Source organism: Mus caroli, unplaced genomic scaffold, assembly GCF_978045245.1.
Source record: "Mus caroli unplaced genomic scaffold, Mus_caroli_1 scaffold_18, whole genome shotgun sequence".
Classification (NCBI taxonomy): Eukaryota; Metazoa; Chordata; class Mammalia; order Rodentia; family Muridae; genus Mus; species Mus caroli.
In genome coordinates, this window is record NW_028227273.1 from 6,967,024 (window position 1) to 6,984,256 (window position 17,233).

A 17,233-nucleotide genomic window follows, 5' to 3' on the forward strand; every position below is an offset into this window, starting at 1 on the left:
TTCCAGTGCCAGCCTGTGCCTCCATACATGGGTGGGAGAATCGCAGGTTCACAGCTGTGAAGTGTTCAGTGAGTGGTCCACAGTGAGTCCACCACACTTGCAAGCAACTCTCTGAATAGATCTTAGCTTGGCATTTTCCTGCAGTAGAAGCTAGCCAGCTTGGCCTTGGCCTGGGGAGGGGACCCAGGCGAGGCAGCTCTGGATTTTTCCAGCGTGCTCTCAGTCACCTGGATTGCCTAAGAAACCACTATCCGCCCCCACTCCACCCCACCCCGTTATCTATATCACTAGCAGGATCCTCCCCGAGGCCAATGAAAAAGGGAAGGGGACCGAAAAAATAAAAAAGGAGGGGAGAGCTACGGGGAGATGGTGGGATTATCTGTTTATACCTAGGGTGTTCCTTACTACACAACTTTATGACCCCAGCCAAACTGGTTTCTGCCAGGCAGAGAAGGACCAGCGGCTGCGGACATCATCCGCTATCTTTCCTCTCCGAGGTAGGGTGGAGGACACTTTCCTAGGGTGTTCCAAAGCACACCACTGTTCCTCCTAGCGAGCTTCTACCCTCCTGACCCTCCACCGCACCCGGGGTGTATCCAGGCTCTCGTCCCTAGGACTGGTAAGCTGGGGTAGCATAGAAGCCACAGCAGCACCCGGCCTGTGAACCTCCTGCTCTGGTGGCCCAGAGTTCCCCACCTGCGCGTGACTCCTCCTCCTGTCTCTATTCCGCAGCGTCCGCACCCTGGCGACACGCTGTTTTGGCGACCGCACCTGCGTCGGGGTAGGGTAGGGGACACTCTGGGGATAGAAGGAAATGCAAGGAGGGTCTTGGGAACACCCCGGTGCCGGGTGAGCAACCTCGCCTACGGTGGAGGGGGGAGGGCAAGGTCTGGAGCCTCCCACCCGCAGGCTGCGGCACCGATGCGCTGTCCGCGGTGCTGACGCCGGCCGGTCGCTCTGTCGGGAGGGGGAGCAGACGCCCTGGTTCCCGCCGCGCCCGGAGCTCATAGAGGCTGCCTGTCCTCGGTTCCCAAACCGTATCTTTTCACCCAGATGAGTCCGCCGGAGTCCTGGCGCTGCGGTTGGACCCAGGAACAAAAGCGTGAGCAAAGGGAACTTATATTTCAGGCTAGAGCCCGAGAATCGAAAGTCGGGTTCTGCTCCCGAGGGCCCCCAGCCCCTGAGACCTCAAAGCACCAAGTTGAACAAAGTTTCCCAGTGGCTTTGGAAAGGAAGACGTTTCGGAGCCCAAGCGCGGGGAAGGAAGGACAAGGTTTTCTAGCGAGCTGGCATCCAGCACGGCAGTGGGACACCTGCTCTGGTGGGACGCACTGTTGCGGCCAGAACGACCTGGAGGCTTCACAGCAGCCCAACTCTCCACCCATTCCTCCCTTCCTCACTCACCCCTCCCCAACACTCCGCCCCGGGCTCGGATGACTCCGCCTCTCCGTGTCGGGTAGCTCTTCAGCGGTAGCAGGGAAAGGAAGGGAGCGCTTCCCCGGAGGACAAGGCTGGGCTCTGAGGCTCGGAAGCCGACGCCGCCAGCTCAATTATAGGGGAGGAACAGGACTGCCCGCACAGCCTGCGCCTAGGCGAAACCGATCCCCAGCAGCCTCATGGGACGCTCCAGAGGACTCCCTCTGTGCCCTGCCACCGTGCTCCGATCCTAGGCGTCCGGACTCCACGGTTCACCCTGCTCGCAGCCCGCGGCCTGTCCAGAGTGGAGTATGCGGCCCGGGGCCCCATGGACTCCGGCCACCGGGGGCGCTGGCCTAGCTTCGGAGGCAGGAGCCCGAGGGCAGCAAGTGAGGAACCGCGAGAGGCTGTAAGGCGTCGGGGCGCGGAGAGTAGCGCTCCAGCCCCGGTGTCCGCTGGGCCGGACGACCGGTTCGCGGCCTGAACGCCCGGCAGGAGGCGGATCGCCCTGCCGTCCCGGTTCCGGGAAGACTGCAGGGGGGCTCCGCCGCGGCCCCTGACCTCTGGCCACCATCCTCACGCTCCTGCTCCTACGGCGGGGATGTCACGGCCCCGGCTCCGAGCGCCGCCCCAGCCCCGGGGCTGAGCTGCGGACCATGTCCTCTCGCAGCCCCCGGCCCCCGCCCCGCCGCTGCCGCCGCCGCCTGCCGCGCCCCTCCTGCTGCTGCTGCTGTTGCCGCCGCTCGCACCTCAACGAGGACACCGGCCGCTTCGTGCTGCTGGCGGCGCTCATTGGCCTCTACCTGGTGGCGGGCGCCACCGTGTTCTCCGCGCTCGAGAGCCCGGGCGAGGCGGAGGCGCGGGCGCGCTGGGGCGCCACGCTGCGCAACTTCAGCGCTGCGCACGGCGTGGCGGAGCCGGAGCTGCGCGCCTTCCTCCGGCACTACGAGGCCGCGCTGGCCGCCGGGGTCCGCGCCGACGCGCTGCGCCCGCGCTGGGACTTCCCTGGAGCCTTCTACTTCGTGGGCACCGTGGTGTCGACCATAGGTGAGCGGCGCGCCCCGCGCGTCTTTCCTCTGCGCGCCTGTCACTCGCTGCCCTTTCCACCGGTCGGGGACCGGGCCGGCGCCCCCCGGGACCCTCCTTTCCGTCCTGATTTTCCTACTTTTGCCTCACTCTCTGTCCTCTCTCGTCCTCCTACTTTTCTTTCCTGCATTCGGAGCGAGGGGTTTGCCCGAATGGACCATCTCTAGCTCTTTCCTATCGGCTAACACTCATTGACTGTGTGTCAACCAGGAGCCACTTTGAAGGCTCCTTGTTCAGCCTCTGCTCCTTAGTATTGTCCTCTGGAAGAGCGTATGTGAGAATATATGTCAAGGGCTGCTATTTCCCACCCAACCCAGCCCTTACTATCCTCAGGAATGATTACAAAAGCCATTTCTGCATCCATTCTCAGCGGGTTAATTTCCTCCTCTTCTGTTGACACTCCCCCACCCCCTCAAAGTAAAATCCGTTATTCAAAAGCCAGTCCTTCCGCTTAACTGTTTTACACCATTCCCCTTGGTTTTCCCCTTCATACACCCCTAACTTCTCCAAATTCTTGACCTCTTGTCTTTGTTTCCCCTTTTCCAACCAGTAGTGGTGCCAAACAACAGCCAGGGGATAGTTGGCTTTACATTATACTTTGATATAAACAGCTCACATTTTCGTAACCTCCGGGGAAAATGTGCAGACTCTTCACACACACACACACACACACACACACACACACACACACACACACCTACCTCTGCTTTTTTTTTTTTTTTTTTTTTTCAGCTAGATTGAAGTCTCCTCCAGCCACCACTCTGTCCGCCCACTTCCTTTCCCCGGAGTTTGGCATCATGTAAAACAGCCACTTCCCCCATCTATTTAGGTGTACAGAGCGCAGAAGAAACAGACTTTGACAAGACTTGCTTGTGCCTCACCTACTCCTTTTCGGAGTCTCAGGGTTGGAGAAGCGCTTGCTGGTCACACAAGTCGTCCCAAGAGATCCTCTTCTACTAATGCAATTCAGGAGAAAGGGGGCTGTACTTTCTGAGCTGTGAGCTGAGAAACTTTGTGAACACATTTCCTCGTGCCAGTTCAGAGCATGAGGCATGGACTACCCACCACCTGCCTGCTGCTTCCTGGTAGCTGGACAGAGGTAGCAGGTTTGTTCAGGATATGCACAGAGGGAGATATCTCTCTCTCTCTCTCTCTCTCTCTCTCTCTCTCTCTCTCTCTCTCCTATGAAAGTGCTTCCTTGTTGACAACCATTTTTCTTCCGTGTCATGCTTGATCTGATTATTTTAAATAGAAAAGGCAAATATGGACTGAGTCCGAAGTCTATACAAACTAGATTTTTTTTTAAAAAAATACCCTTTAAAAATATATCATGTTGTTATGGTGATTGAAGATATAAAATGACCCCCTCTCAAAAATCCCCTTTTGAGAGCTGCATCGAGTTGCTATAGCAACTAGAGGTGGCTTTTTAAAGTGCTTTAAAAGTACTAAGGATGCTTAATCTTAGAGGATGACATCATGTGTTTATAGTTCATTGCTAGCATGCATTCTTCTGGTAAACACTCCCCGTTGCCCTTCTACCTACAGGGATCCCTGTGAACAGGCTACATCCCAGTATCTGTCTCCCAGTGACAATCTCTTGCTTCCCAGTGGAACGGCAAGATAAGCAGAAGCTGTTGCCAGTGTGAAGCCCCAGCCCCACCCCAAGACCCTACTCTTGTGGCCTGTACTCACGTTGTGGCTCTCATGGGCTTTGCTGTCCCTTCAGAAGCTGTGATTCTGAACCCAGGCTTCTTCTCTCTTGTCTTCACGAACAAAAACTCAAGTCAGCTTGTTTGACGATTGCTCCATGCCTCAATCTTTATTGTCAGGACTGGCTGTTCTCTAGTCAAGTGGAAAGGAATCGTGTTCTCTCTTGATTTGTGGTTTTAGGTGTAGGAGGCAGTGTGAACAGGCTATTCCCAAAGCTCGTGGCCGTGGTAAGAGTGACCTAGCATGTGGCTTCCAAACTCTGCAGGGCAGCATTAGTATCAGCCTGTGGATACTGAGCTGGCCCTCTGCGGGATACCAAACCGGCCATATGAGTAGTCTCTGCCAGCTGCCTGCCTGGTGCAACACTGGAGGGTAGAGGTTTAAACTGATCCTCTTAGGTCAGTCAAGTGAGTTCTGCTGAGTTGCCAACCACATGGCTATCCTGGCCACCTTCTCTGTGGAAAGAGTATTTGGATAAGATTTCAGTGAAGGGCAGTGGTGGCGCGCACCGTTAATCCCAGCACTTGGGAGGCAGAGGCAGGCAGATTTCTGAGTTCGAGGCCAGCCTGCTCTAGAGTGAGTTCCAGGATAAGACAAGAGAAACCCTGTCTTAAAACAACAACAACAAAAAGGTTTTAGTGAAGACCTACAATGTCCATTTCATTACTGCCTATATTTCTATTTCCCTTTAAATGCCCAGCTGTTATTATTACTGGTGCATTGATGAATGCAAGCATGCAGGGAAGCACAGCTCAGCCAGGGATCTTTCTTCTGCCACCTCAGCCTCTGAGGAGAAAAGCTATTATGTTCCGGGCTTTCCTTGATCCGTGATCATCACAGAGTCTGTGTGGGTCACGCAGCAAGGTGGATCTACTTATCTGCCGAGTGAAACCGAGTATTTCTCTTGTTGTTGTTTATCTGGATTCTAGTTTTAGTGTAGACAACCCTTCATTCCGTAACTACCAAGTATTGTGTGTATCGGGCCCGCCCAGTGCTATATTTTGAGAAAAAAAAATCCATCTTTGTTCTACCTGCCACGGGTTCTAAGCATATTCTGATACAGGCAGCTGAGATGCAACATATTTAGCCATCATCACTAAAGATGACCAGAACACAAAGGAGACCATTGGTCAAATCTGTGTGGTATACTGTTAGGAGAGTTATACAAGGTCGTATGGTTGGTTCATAGTACACTAATTTTATACACATAGCAGTGGGGAATATTCTTGTGTGAAACTGAAATATTAATAATGTACATCTATCTACCTGTGTGTTTCTGTCTCTGTCCTGTCTCCCCTCCCCCTCTCCCTGTGTGTGTGTGTGTGTGTGTGTGTGTGTGTGTGTGTGTGAGTGTCTGTATAAATCTGACACTAAGGCAGGGACTCGTTTGCTCATCAGGCCAGCAACGGAGTAAGTACAGAAAAACTTGAAGGATTACACAGATGTTACAGGCAGATGAGGCAGAAGCAGCTACAGGCCTTAAATGGCTGGAAAGGCAAAAGCCAATACAAACTCAGAAAGTCAGAGACGGGAGACAAGTGATACCGAGAAGGAAAATCCTGGTGAAGTCCGAAAGCTCGTGCTGTCAAAAGCAGGAATTCAGGGGAGGTAACAAGAAGGACAGGGTTGCCTTTCAACAGTAGGCAGCATAAAGGAAGGTTCAATCTGGCCTTCAGTCTGGCCATGTGTATTCAAGGTCAGATGGAACACCATAGTGAGAGGGAATGTTTGCCCTTGAAAGGGGCCCCATCTCCTGAGCTGGGTGCTTTGCAACTGTGTAAACACACACACGTGTGCGTGCTGCACAGACCCTGTGGGGAAACGTGCCTACAATTGCTCAGCAGTAGCTGAGGCTGTACAAAAATTCTGAGTAGCTCAAGCAAGATGTCTAAAAAGTCCACCTTATACTCTAAATTATCCATCTTGATTGCTCACACAGATCAGAAGCTCTGGGTAATTACTACTTCTCCCATTTACCCTCCATGACATGTTCCCTAGGGGGTTGGAATTGAGTGTATTTTAATGTGAACATGTTTGTATCTGCATTCCACCATTTAACAAATACCCAAAGCAACAGAACTCATGGCAGATGCAAGCATGGCCTTTGGTGCACCGTTATCTGTGTCTTCTGGGATCAGATGTGCTGGCAATGAGGACAGCAGCGCTTGCTCCGAGAGTTGCTGACTGTGTTCTTAACAGCAGCACTCTGGCTTGGAGAAACTCGGAGCGGTCCAAAGGGTATTAATCCATCACCTCACATCTTAAAGGATGCTTTATTGGTTTTCTTTGAAAAGATTAAAAGGAAGCTCTCCCTTAGGGCTTTAATTATGCGTCTGCTGTCAGATTTACACATACAGAAGAACATATTTAAAAGTCTTTCTCAAATGGCAGCTTGATCGAAACAGAAATATTTTTGCTTCCTTCTCTTGGGCTTCCTGGCAGAGCTTTTCAGCTGTAAAGCTAACATCATGCCGGCAGAGACGATATGGTGTGGGTATGGGAGTTGTCGATTTTGGCACTGCATAATTTAGCTTGCTGCTTTCAGAATTGGGCACACTTAATTATTCGGCCATGAGATTAGTAACAAGTCCTAACTCCACAACCCCCCTCCCCCCCCCTTAAGCAAAATACACGAGTTTTTAAAAATGCTTTTTTTTTTTTTTTTTTTTTTTGCTGCAGAGGAAACAAAGACATTAGAAGACCAAAATGTCACTACCATAATTCATTTGGGTAATTCATAATTTCTTCAAACATGTATGTGAAGTAGCTGGAGGTGGCTTTGACACCAGGAGTGACATACATGTCGCAGAGGGGGTGTGTGGGGGAGAGCGCCTTCTCTCACTTCCTTCTTTCATTAGCTGGTTTTTGTTGGAAAGTGGTGCTGTGACAGAATTGAAGGATGTTGGAGAAAGCACACACTGGATTTGAAGCTGTTGCTAGCACAAGGAAGTACAGTCCTACTCTCTGCCACCCCCCACGCCCCCATTTCACACCCCATTGATGACCCAGGCCACAGTAAACAGTGATTATTTAAGTGAGACAAGTGAGCCAGAGACCAGATAACACTGCTCCAACGCCGGCTCTTCTCATGTCGGATTGTAGCATCAATGTCAAGTCCATGTCTCCTCATGGCCTCACATGTGGCTTTGAATAGGTGCATACTGTTCTCTATGGTTGATGTTTTCTTACTGCAGGCTAGCTGGTGGTGGTTCCCAGTCTGGGCTATTTTGAGTAATGCCACAATGAGCATCGTTATGCATATGGCCAGCTCCTTCTGTATAGCTCCTCTCCTCAGGGAAGAGTCTCCAACAGTGAAATCGCTGAGTCAGCGGTGCTGCTGTTGTCACAGCTTCTGGCCAGCCATCTCAGAGGGAGGAATTGTTGGCTTTTTCCCAAGGTGAGCTCCTGCAAAGCCTCTCGGCCATCCGCTAATTGCCCCCATGGATGCTGGCCACCTCTATACTGGGTTTCTCCAGAATCCTGCTGAACTAGGCATCTTCAGCCTCCATTGCTGCTTCCTGTGGGAAACACAGGATGAGAGAAGGAGAAGCAGATGGAGACAGCTGTTGCAGGTTGTCAAAGACTGAGACAAGAGGAACATCTGGTCCTCATCTTCCCTGTCTCTTAGGGAAGGGACTGTCAGCTGCTGGGGAGAACTCTTCTGCCCGGAGCTGAGGACTCTTCCCAGGGGCCCTAGTCTTGTGTGGCTCAAAGTTGCATCAGATGGAGCAAAGATGCATCCTTGAAGTTCTATAGCTGGAAGTACCATGAAGATATTCTAGAATGTTCCCTCAGCATTTAGAAGAACATTCTGTTAAGAAAAACCAGTCAGCAACCCATTATAGAAGAACAAACTGTGGCAGAGCTGTGCTGACTGGAGATCCCCAATCATTAGACCACCCCTCAGACGCCATCAGCTATCCAACACCCCCCCCCTCCTTAAGACACAGTCCTGCTATGTAATGTGGCCTCAGCTGGCTTAGAACTCATTTCCCAAGTGTGAGAATTTCAGGCATAAAATACCACACTTGGCCCTTGATGTCTTTGAGGAGCCCTAGAGCCTTGCAAAGACTGGTCTAGAAAGGACTAAATTAAATGTATTCCTCATCTCACGAAAGGCCCAGCGGGGGCCATACGTTGACGAACGTTCCATAGCAAGCCCAAAAGAGCACTGAAAACTCAAGCTTTAGAAAAGATTCATCACATTGCTGAAGGTAGATTCACTTCCCACTCATAAAGGGAAAGGATGGGGATGCAGTGGGGGACTCATGGGGGGACACTGTTCTTACCACTCTAGTACACACTGCTCAAAGCAGGAAGTCAAAGATTGAAGTAGGCTAAGCTTCTTCCAAGCTGGTACCTAGGCTTCTAGAAGAATGAGCATCAACGCTACGTGAGGAGGAAGAAGGGAAAGAGATTGTAAAACTTCCTGATCTGCAGGCAGTGGCCACAGACTTTAGTGTGTGCTTGGCGTCAAATCCCCCACATTCCTGGCTACAGTAGGCCTATCCTTGCTTTGTAGGCTTATCATATTAGGAGAAGCTAGGAGACAGCCAAAGGCTATTGGTCTGATCCTGGAGTTGTCCCAGCCCCAAGTCTTCTCTGAGTGCCTAGGCCTTCCCCTTACCTCTGTCCAGTACCACTGACCCCAGGTTCTGGAATCAATAGGAGGGCTATCAACCAACACAACCAAAATGTGTCTGGAGCCCCAGGAGTGCACCCTGGGAGGCTCGAGCATCAGACCTTCACAGTAGCCAATCCCACTGGAGCTGAGGTAGAAGGTAGAAGGCCCTGAAGCTACAGCATCTCACACTACAGGACTGAGAGAAGCTGATGGCAGTGCAGAGAGGTGCAGGGAGAGGCAAAAAGGAGACTAAAGGTTCTTGGTCCTCACCCAGGCTGGCATATGGCTGCTTAGGGTTCTGGCCCTAGGAAGTTCCTAACTGCTGCCATTTCATAGCCAATTACCAATCCCAGTCCTTAGAAGCAACTAGACTTCCTCTCATGGCAAGTGGATGTACTGAAAGAGGCGTTGGACCCTGTCTTGGCTGTCACTTTCTTGGGCTTGGATAAGCTACACTCCTGGCTCATCCATCAGCAGGTCGCTAATGACATGAGTCTGGGCTTCCTGAAGGAGGGCTCTGTTTGGTTCCCCTGCATCTCAGAGGACCCATTCTGAGGTGACTGGGGTGGAAAACTTAATGCCTTAATGTTTCAAGTTTTACACTCTCTTGTCTTCAGGATGGCTGTGGTAGACTAGAAAGGCAAGGTCCCCATGTCTCTCACACTGTACAGTCTGAAGGAATCGGCTAGTGACTTCTTACCCTGCAGCCTCTATTTGTAGTCTACAGTGGGATCTCAGGGCCTGCATTTCACACAACCTCTTTGCTATGTTTAGACTTCTGGGCTACAGACTACACTTTGAAGCCAAGGATCAGGGAAGGAGCACAGTTAGGGGCAGTGGCTGTGCAGCTTTGGGCAGAAACCATCCCAGCACTGGGGAAGTAGAGACAAGGTGGACTCTGGGGCTTGCTGACCAGATAGTCTAGTCTAGCCTTCTTGTCAAGTCTGCCAAAGATTATCTCAAGGAGAGGGGAAAAGAGATTGGGGCTATAGAGAGGATTTAGAAGTCAGGAGCACTTGTTGCTCTTGCAGAAGACATGGGTTTGGTTCCCAGCACCCACATGACAGCTTACGACCATCTGTAACTTCGGTTCCAGAGGATTTGATGCCCTCTAGCTTCTTCAGGTATGGCACACAAGCAGTACACAGATATATGTACAGACAAAACACTCATATCCACAACAATAAAAGTAAATAAACACATCTTTTCTTTTCTTTTCTTTTCTTTTCTTTTCTTTTCTTTTCTTTTCTTTTCTTTTCTTTTCTCTTCTTTTTTGAAATATATGTTGATGGCCTCAGGCCTCCATGCGTATGCACTGTTGCTATTGCTTTGATAAAGCATCCTGACCAAGGCAAGGTTGTCAAGTGCTGCTTACTGGCTTGCTCCCATGGCTTGCTCGGCCTCCTTTCTTATAGAACTCAGGACCACCAGCACAGAGATGGGTGGTGACCCAGAGTGGACTGGGCCCTCTCCTGCATCAATCGCTAGTTAAGGAAGATCCCTACGGGTTTGCCTGCAGCCTGCTCTCAGGGAAGCTTTTTCCTCTCCCGTGACTCTAGTTCGTGTCAAGTTGATACAGAACCAGGTAGCATCGCTGACCCTTTCTCAGCCTGACACACAGACTCGTCACTGTGAAGACAGGCCTCTTCTTTCTTATTCATCCCCAACAGTACACATTAGTAAAGACGTCACAATATTAAAGCATTTTAACTTTGTGAAACTTACAAAGTCTCACAGCCTTTACAAATTCAAACAATTAAAAATTAGGTCTCGGGAAGATACTGCTTTTAAAATCCAGCCTTTTAAAATCTAATGCCTCTCTCAACGGCAGGCTCCTATAAAAAATAAGCTAAATACTTCCTTACTTCAAGAGGGAAGAACCAGGCTCAGTCATGATCAGCAAAGTGAAACCAAACTCCCAGCTTAAATAACTCAATGTCCAATGTCTGGGATCCTCTCCCATCTTTTAAGCTCCTCCAAAGGGCGCGGGTCAAGCCTCTGGCTTTGCCTTCTGTAGCACACAGATTGTTTTCTAGGCTCCAGCTGGCCCCACTCCACAGCTGCTGCTGGTTTTGGTGGTCATCCATGGCACTGGCATCTCCAAAACTCTGGGATCTTTTGCTGCAACTGGACTGCCCTTTCACCAACAGCCTTTCATAGGCTCTCTTCATGATGCCAAGCCTCGATTTCTCTGCATGATCGCTTCAGTCCTGGGCTTTCGACTGCCACTTAGCCTGCACCTTCTCCTTTCCCAGTGGCCTCTCGCTCCTGGCCTCTCAGTACAAGGCCTCAGCTGCCAGAGTGAGGTACATCTTGTGTGTGTTTGGTAAGTCCGGAGCAACAGCAGCAGCAGCTTGCCAGAGCTGGCTTTGCCTTATTGGTGAGCCTTGGGCTGCCTCACCACCTTGTGTGTAGGGGTCCCTCTGGGTCTCTGCCACATCTACAGAGTGGCATCCACCACTCTGAAATGGCCTATGTCTCCAGGGCATGTCTTCTGTGCTGTTATATAACTACTGTGGTGATTTGGTTTGTTTTGTTTTTTGAGGCAGAATCCCACGTAACTTAGGCTGGCCTTGAACTTGCTATGCAGTTGAGGATTGTTCTTCTCTCTGATCAGAGTGGTGGCCTGAGGGGGAAATGCAGGACCTCTGGGGGTGACAAAGGTCCCAGGACACTGTGGGCACAATAAGAACAGACTCTTGGAAGGCAGGCTTCACTGAGCAGCTCTTTGAATTGGGAGAACAAAGGCTGTTTAAAGCTTGGAGGAGTGGGTAGATGCTTTCAGGGTGAGTGTGCGACATTGGGGTACGCCTTATTTACATGAAGAGGAATTCTAGGTATTTGCAGGACATGATCTTATAACCTGTTACCTGGACACCAGGCTATGTGACCACCTCAAGGGTGGCAGAGGAGGGGGCTCATAAGGGTATGAGCACCGGAACCATATAGGCCCAGGACAGGGAGGGACCGGTCCTACTCCTGCTGGCCTCAAGATGAGATTTTTGGGGTTTGGACATGTCTCAACCTCAGTCTTGCCCTGCACTGGCTCCCATGGTTGCATGGCTTTCCAGCCCCTTTCCAGCCCCTTTCCAGCCCCTTTCCAGCCCCACAGAGGATGACCTGATTCTTCTGCCTCGACCTTGCAAGTACTGGGATTTCAGGCCTCTATCATCATGCCTGACCCAGAAGGTTCCCTTTAAAATGTTTTTTTTTTTTTCCTGTAAGCCCACCTAACTAGTGTGTTATTTATTTACTTATTCACTCATGTGTTCTTGGAGACAGGGTCTTAAGCAGTCTAGACTAGCCTTGGACTTGCTATGCAGCCAAGGATGACTTGAATTCATGATCTTCCTGAGTTCATCTCCCAAGTATTGGGACTGCAGGGATATGCCAACTATGACCTGTTTTATAGGGTGCTAGAGATCGACTCTGAGGCTCTATGACTGTAGGTATGCACGATGCCAACTAAGTTACATCTCCAGGCCCCATCTAGTGTCTTAACATTCTGTATATGATCTGGCAAAGGACTAAGTGCCTGAGCCCAGTGCTTCTCTGCCCCCAGCCTCCACAGAGCTGTCAGCAGCCCCGCCCTGCCCTCCGTCTGTCTCTTGGCAGTACTCAGTTGTAGGAGGAAGTTGTGAGTCTGAGAGTAAGAGAGAAATCTGGCCCAGGTGGGTCCTACCCTGTTCCTCTTGGTAGATCCGGTATCAAGGCCGCTAGGTTGGGACCGCTGGAGAACGATTCCAGCCGCTCCTCTCTCCAGACACCATGCTAGCAGTCAAGGCCTGTTCTGGGACTGAGGTGAACAACCAACGCCCTCATCATCTCCTTGGCTGCCCCCTCCTGCTGTGTGTCATCTAGCCAGTTTGTCACCTTCACCTCCCCTAATCCTTTGCACAGAAAACAAACAAACGAACAAAAATAACCCTCATTTTGTAGCTTCAGAGGCAGGCTCAGAGAGGTTTAAGGTGGCTATCATCATGCAAAGCGGTCCTGGCAGAATGGGGATTCGGGGTCCTGACTGCCCAGGGTCTTGTCCAGTGTTCCTGACTTATATACTACCACACTGGAAGACTCATAGCCCAGCCTCAGGCCTGTGCACTGATAGGAGAGAGATGGGGAAAGAAGTCTCAGGCAGAACTGAAGCACGGTTTAGGAACTGTGATCTGGCTCTGCTGTGTTAGCCTCCACGGCTACACTGAAGCAAGGGTCGCCTGCTCTCCATCCTTCACAGCCCACACCTCTTTGGGTCCTCCATTAAGCAGGCAAGCTTGGTGCTAGTACAAGGGAGGGTCTGCTCAAGATCACAGCCTAAAGGTAGACCCGGCCCCACTGTTATCCATCCTCCATCCTTAACTTCTGACTGCCGTTCCTCATAGCACCCCAACGCTTCCATCCACCCACACACCCCCACACTTGCTCAGGCACTTCAGAGCTACGGGACCATCGACCGTGCCGTTCCCTCCACACAAGAGAAGACCCTTCTCTTTCTTCTCTTTTTTCTCTTTCTTCCCATTTCCTACCCATTGAACTTGCTCTTCAAGGTGCTTCGTATGAAAGCCCTGCTGTGGGCCTCAGACATATGCTGATCACTCATGTCTGTGCCAGCCTCCCCAGCTCTAGTGTAAACTTGCACTGGGCAGACTAGGGACGTCCAAAGCTGGCACGTGACCTAGCACAGCTTTTGTTATCCGTCCTTTTTTGCTCCAGGACAGCAGCTTTCTCTTCCTTGTGCTGGTCTCCACTACACTAGTGAAGTGACCATGACCAGGCCAGCATCCATGTGTCCAGTGGCCACCATGAAGTGTGTTCTTTATCTATAGATAATTGAAGAAGAATGGTACCTTCTATTCATTTTGGAACATGTTGCTTGGCAAAAAGTACTCACTTAGCCAACATATGTTGAATGGATGAGATGGATGGATGAATGAATGAATGAATGAATGAAAACTTTGGACCACTGGGAAACCGCAAGCTGTGCCCCTTATTCTCACACTCCCAGATCTTCCTTCCCTAATCCCACCCCTGTGGCTGGTAAAACTGAACATGTTCCTGGTCCCTCTGTCTGGCCACTGACTTAATCTCGCCAAAGTTGGCAGTGTGCTCTGTACTCTGGCAGAGTCCTCTGGAACTCCCCTGGCTGGCAGAACAGTCTTTGTGACTTTTGAGTCAGATGGGTCCTGTCTTGATCCTGATTAAGGGCTTTTGGACATAAAGATGCCTGGCCATGCCAAATTGCTGGAGTGAAAATAAACCAAGTAAAATAAGATCTTAGCTCTATCACACACACACACACACACACACACACACACACACACACACACACAGACACACACTACTGTCCTCTCCCCCAATGGGCATGGTGGGAAAAGTTCAGTCCTGAATGGGAATACCTGCTTGTGGTCCAGTTTCTCTAAGTGCTTCAGAGTTCAGCCTTGCCCTGGACTCAGCTGTGTCTGTCAGTCCTGAAGTCATGAGTGTCCCTAGCCCTGGCACTGCCTGTGCCTTCAGCTCAGGACACCCCACGTGGACAGACACTGGCTCGCAAATTTGATGGAAGTTTTTATCCGTAAGAATATATAATTCCACAAACCCAGAAAAGCCACACCTACCCACACAGTCCCGCACCCCCACGGTGCCTCCAGAAATACTCAGGAAGCTTTTATTGGAATTGGGTGTCCCAGCTTTCTGGAAAGTTACAGTTGAGATCAACGCAAACCCTGATTCACAGCCCTCTCCCTTCTCCCTTCCAAATGGCCGAGATCTCCTTCCTTGCTGCCAAGTGCTCTGAATTCAGAGCACCTTCTGCAAGCCTGATTGGCTCTTCAACCCAGACCCTGCTAGAAATGCTGCAGGGACAGTTCCTACAGGAGGGGAAGAAAACACATCGGCACTTTGGAGGCCTGGAGAATTTAGATCACAGGGATGTCTTCCTCAGAAAGCAGAGGTGACCTGTTAGCCAATCCTGGAGGCGATGTAGCAGCCCCTCCCCTCCCCACGTCAGTGCAGAGGTAGGACCTCAGGCCCAACCCATCTAATGTGCTTGCCAGCATCCCCATACTTCCTGTTGGGTACACGTGTGAGTAGTGGTTAGCATCTGTCTCCTTTTCAGACAGATGATGGGTGGGTTCCCAGGAGGTGAAGACTATGTCCCTGGCCCTTCTCCTCTGCCCACTGTATCAAGCATGGCACATGGCTCTAGACACATTCCTGAAATGGATGTAAAGTTGAACGAATGGTTAAGATTTCCCAGGCCACCTGCATGCTTGTTAAAGTAAAATATGAAACCCCCACTTACAAACCCAAGGACAAGCTGGAGAGGAGAATCAGTTCAGGGTCCTCCTCTGCTGCACAATGGGCTGAGGTTTACTTGAGCCACATAAGGACCTTTGTCGAACAAAAACAAACCAACCTTTAAAAAAAGAAGAAGAGAAAGAGGGGAGGAAGATGCAGAAGATGACCATGATAAGAAAACTCCAGTATTTAAGCAATCCATGGTTCTTTCAGGCCAGGCGCCCTAGCACGTTAAAAATGAACAGAATTTGAAGCCAACAGCTTCAGAGAGTCCACTGATGCCTGGAGCAGCCTCCTTGGTCCCTATGGTCAAATTCACAGGCAGTAACTATTATATAAGACGTGCTGGGCCATTGAGACATGTGGATGACAGGTTGGACAGTTGCAGCAGGCACTCGGGCTGTGGAGCTGCCCAGCAGACTGGGCTGCGGGCCTGACAGGTAGAGAGGGCCTCACAAAACTCCTAGATGAGTGCTGTGTGAACGAACGACGGTGTCGTGTCTGCAGTTTAAAGATGAGGAACTGCATCAGAATAGAGTTTGCCTTGCATCCATGTGCTGGTGGGAGTGCTGAGGACCCTGGATGATGCAGTCATGACCTGGGCGCCTTGCTATCTCCTCTAAAGCAGGCGCTTTACTCTATCCCATTCCAACAGGTTCTAGCCACTCCTTACAATGACCAATAAAGTGAAAAAAAAAAAAAGTGAGGTTTGGTAGGTGCACACTTGTAATCTCAGCGCTTGGGGGGGAGAGGCAGGAGGATTAGAAGTTCAAGACCAGTTTGGTCAACACAGCAAGTTCCAGGCTAGCCAGTGCTGCGTAGTAAGATTTAATTTAAAAAACAATAGTCATGTACTATAACTTTAATTTTTTTAACCTTATTTTTAGTGATGGTTCTTAAATGCTTTCACCCCCCTTCTAGCCCACCATGCCCCAGAGGGAGTGGAGAAGAAAGGATACAGGGGAAGTGGACCTGTTTAGAAAGCATCTCCCATCTGTGTTGTGTGGAAATTGGCAGTTCAGTTCACAGGTTAGCAGTGGCAGCTCGATCCACTCGAAAACTCTTCACCGATCCACCAGCAGTCTAGGTTGGTAGAGTCAGGATAGCAAACCCGAATCAGCAGAGGAATCAGCAGAGGTGGCACTGCCTAGAAGAGACAGCCAGGCCACAGTCTTGGCTGGAGTCAGCAGGAGAATCACCAGAAGACTCTCGGCGTTGCCTCTCTCAGAGAAGCAAAGATCAGCAAGATGAGAGGCCCAAAGCTTTGCACAGCGAGTTCTGTAAGCAAGCCTAGCTCAGCCTCCTTCGCTGTCCACCGAGTCCTATTTATTCCCTCCAAACATCACGTGTCCGCCACGGGTCTTGCCTCACCATGAGTCTGATTTAGCAAAACTCTACGGACTCTGTCTCAGCTGACATCACTCTGTCAATCAGCTGGAGTCCGTGGACGTGGTAAGAAACTGCAGCACACCACCGAAGTTTCTTAGTGAGTTTCTCTCTATGGAGTCCTGACAAACGCAGCTCAACTATGAAATGTAAGGCGGGCCAATACTTGCATGTTGTTAACAAAGAATCCTTCATCACGCGTCCTTTCACGTGTTTGCTTTAGCAGAACATCCTCTCTCCTGTGTCCGCTTCAATGAAATGTTCCTTCAGCTGTCCGCCATGTTTGCTCCAGCAAAACATCTAACACAACTGACTTTCCAAAGATCCCTTACTTTTCCACTTAAGTGCATGGCGGCACATGCCTTTAATCCCAGCTCTGGGGAGGCAGAGGCTGGTGGATCTCTGTGAGTTCTAGGCCAGCCTGGTCCACAGAGGAAGCTCCAAGACAGCCAGAGCTACACAGAGAAACCCTGTCTCAACAAATAATAATAAAACAAAAAAAAACAAGAACAACAATAAAACAGTAAGCAAAGCTATGCCAAAGGACAGAATTGATTCCTGCCTCGGCTCATCCTTCCTTAGTCTTCACCTCCATGAATGTCACCAGCACTACAGAGCTATCCCAAGTCTTTCTCCATAACCTTCCATGTCTAATGCATTATCTAACCTTGCAGGATTGACCTGTAAGGCTCACCGTGACCATCACTTCTTGTCTCC

General features: G+C 50.5%; 1 protein-coding gene across 1 annotated transcript in view; it reads left to right on the forward strand.

The window, feature by feature from the left end:
* Positions 1-685: 685 nt before the first annotated feature.
* Positions 686-17,233, forward strand: part of Kcnk12 (potassium two pore domain channel subfamily K member 12) — a 46,732-nt gene continuing 30,184 nt past the window's right edge. The window contains exon 1 of the mRNA XM_021149667.3: positions 686-2,463. Within this exon, the coding sequence (XP_021005326.1) occupies positions 2,073-2,463 (391 nt within the window). The 5' untranslated portion in view covers positions 686-2,072. The remainder of the gene's footprint in view (positions 2,464-17,233) is intronic.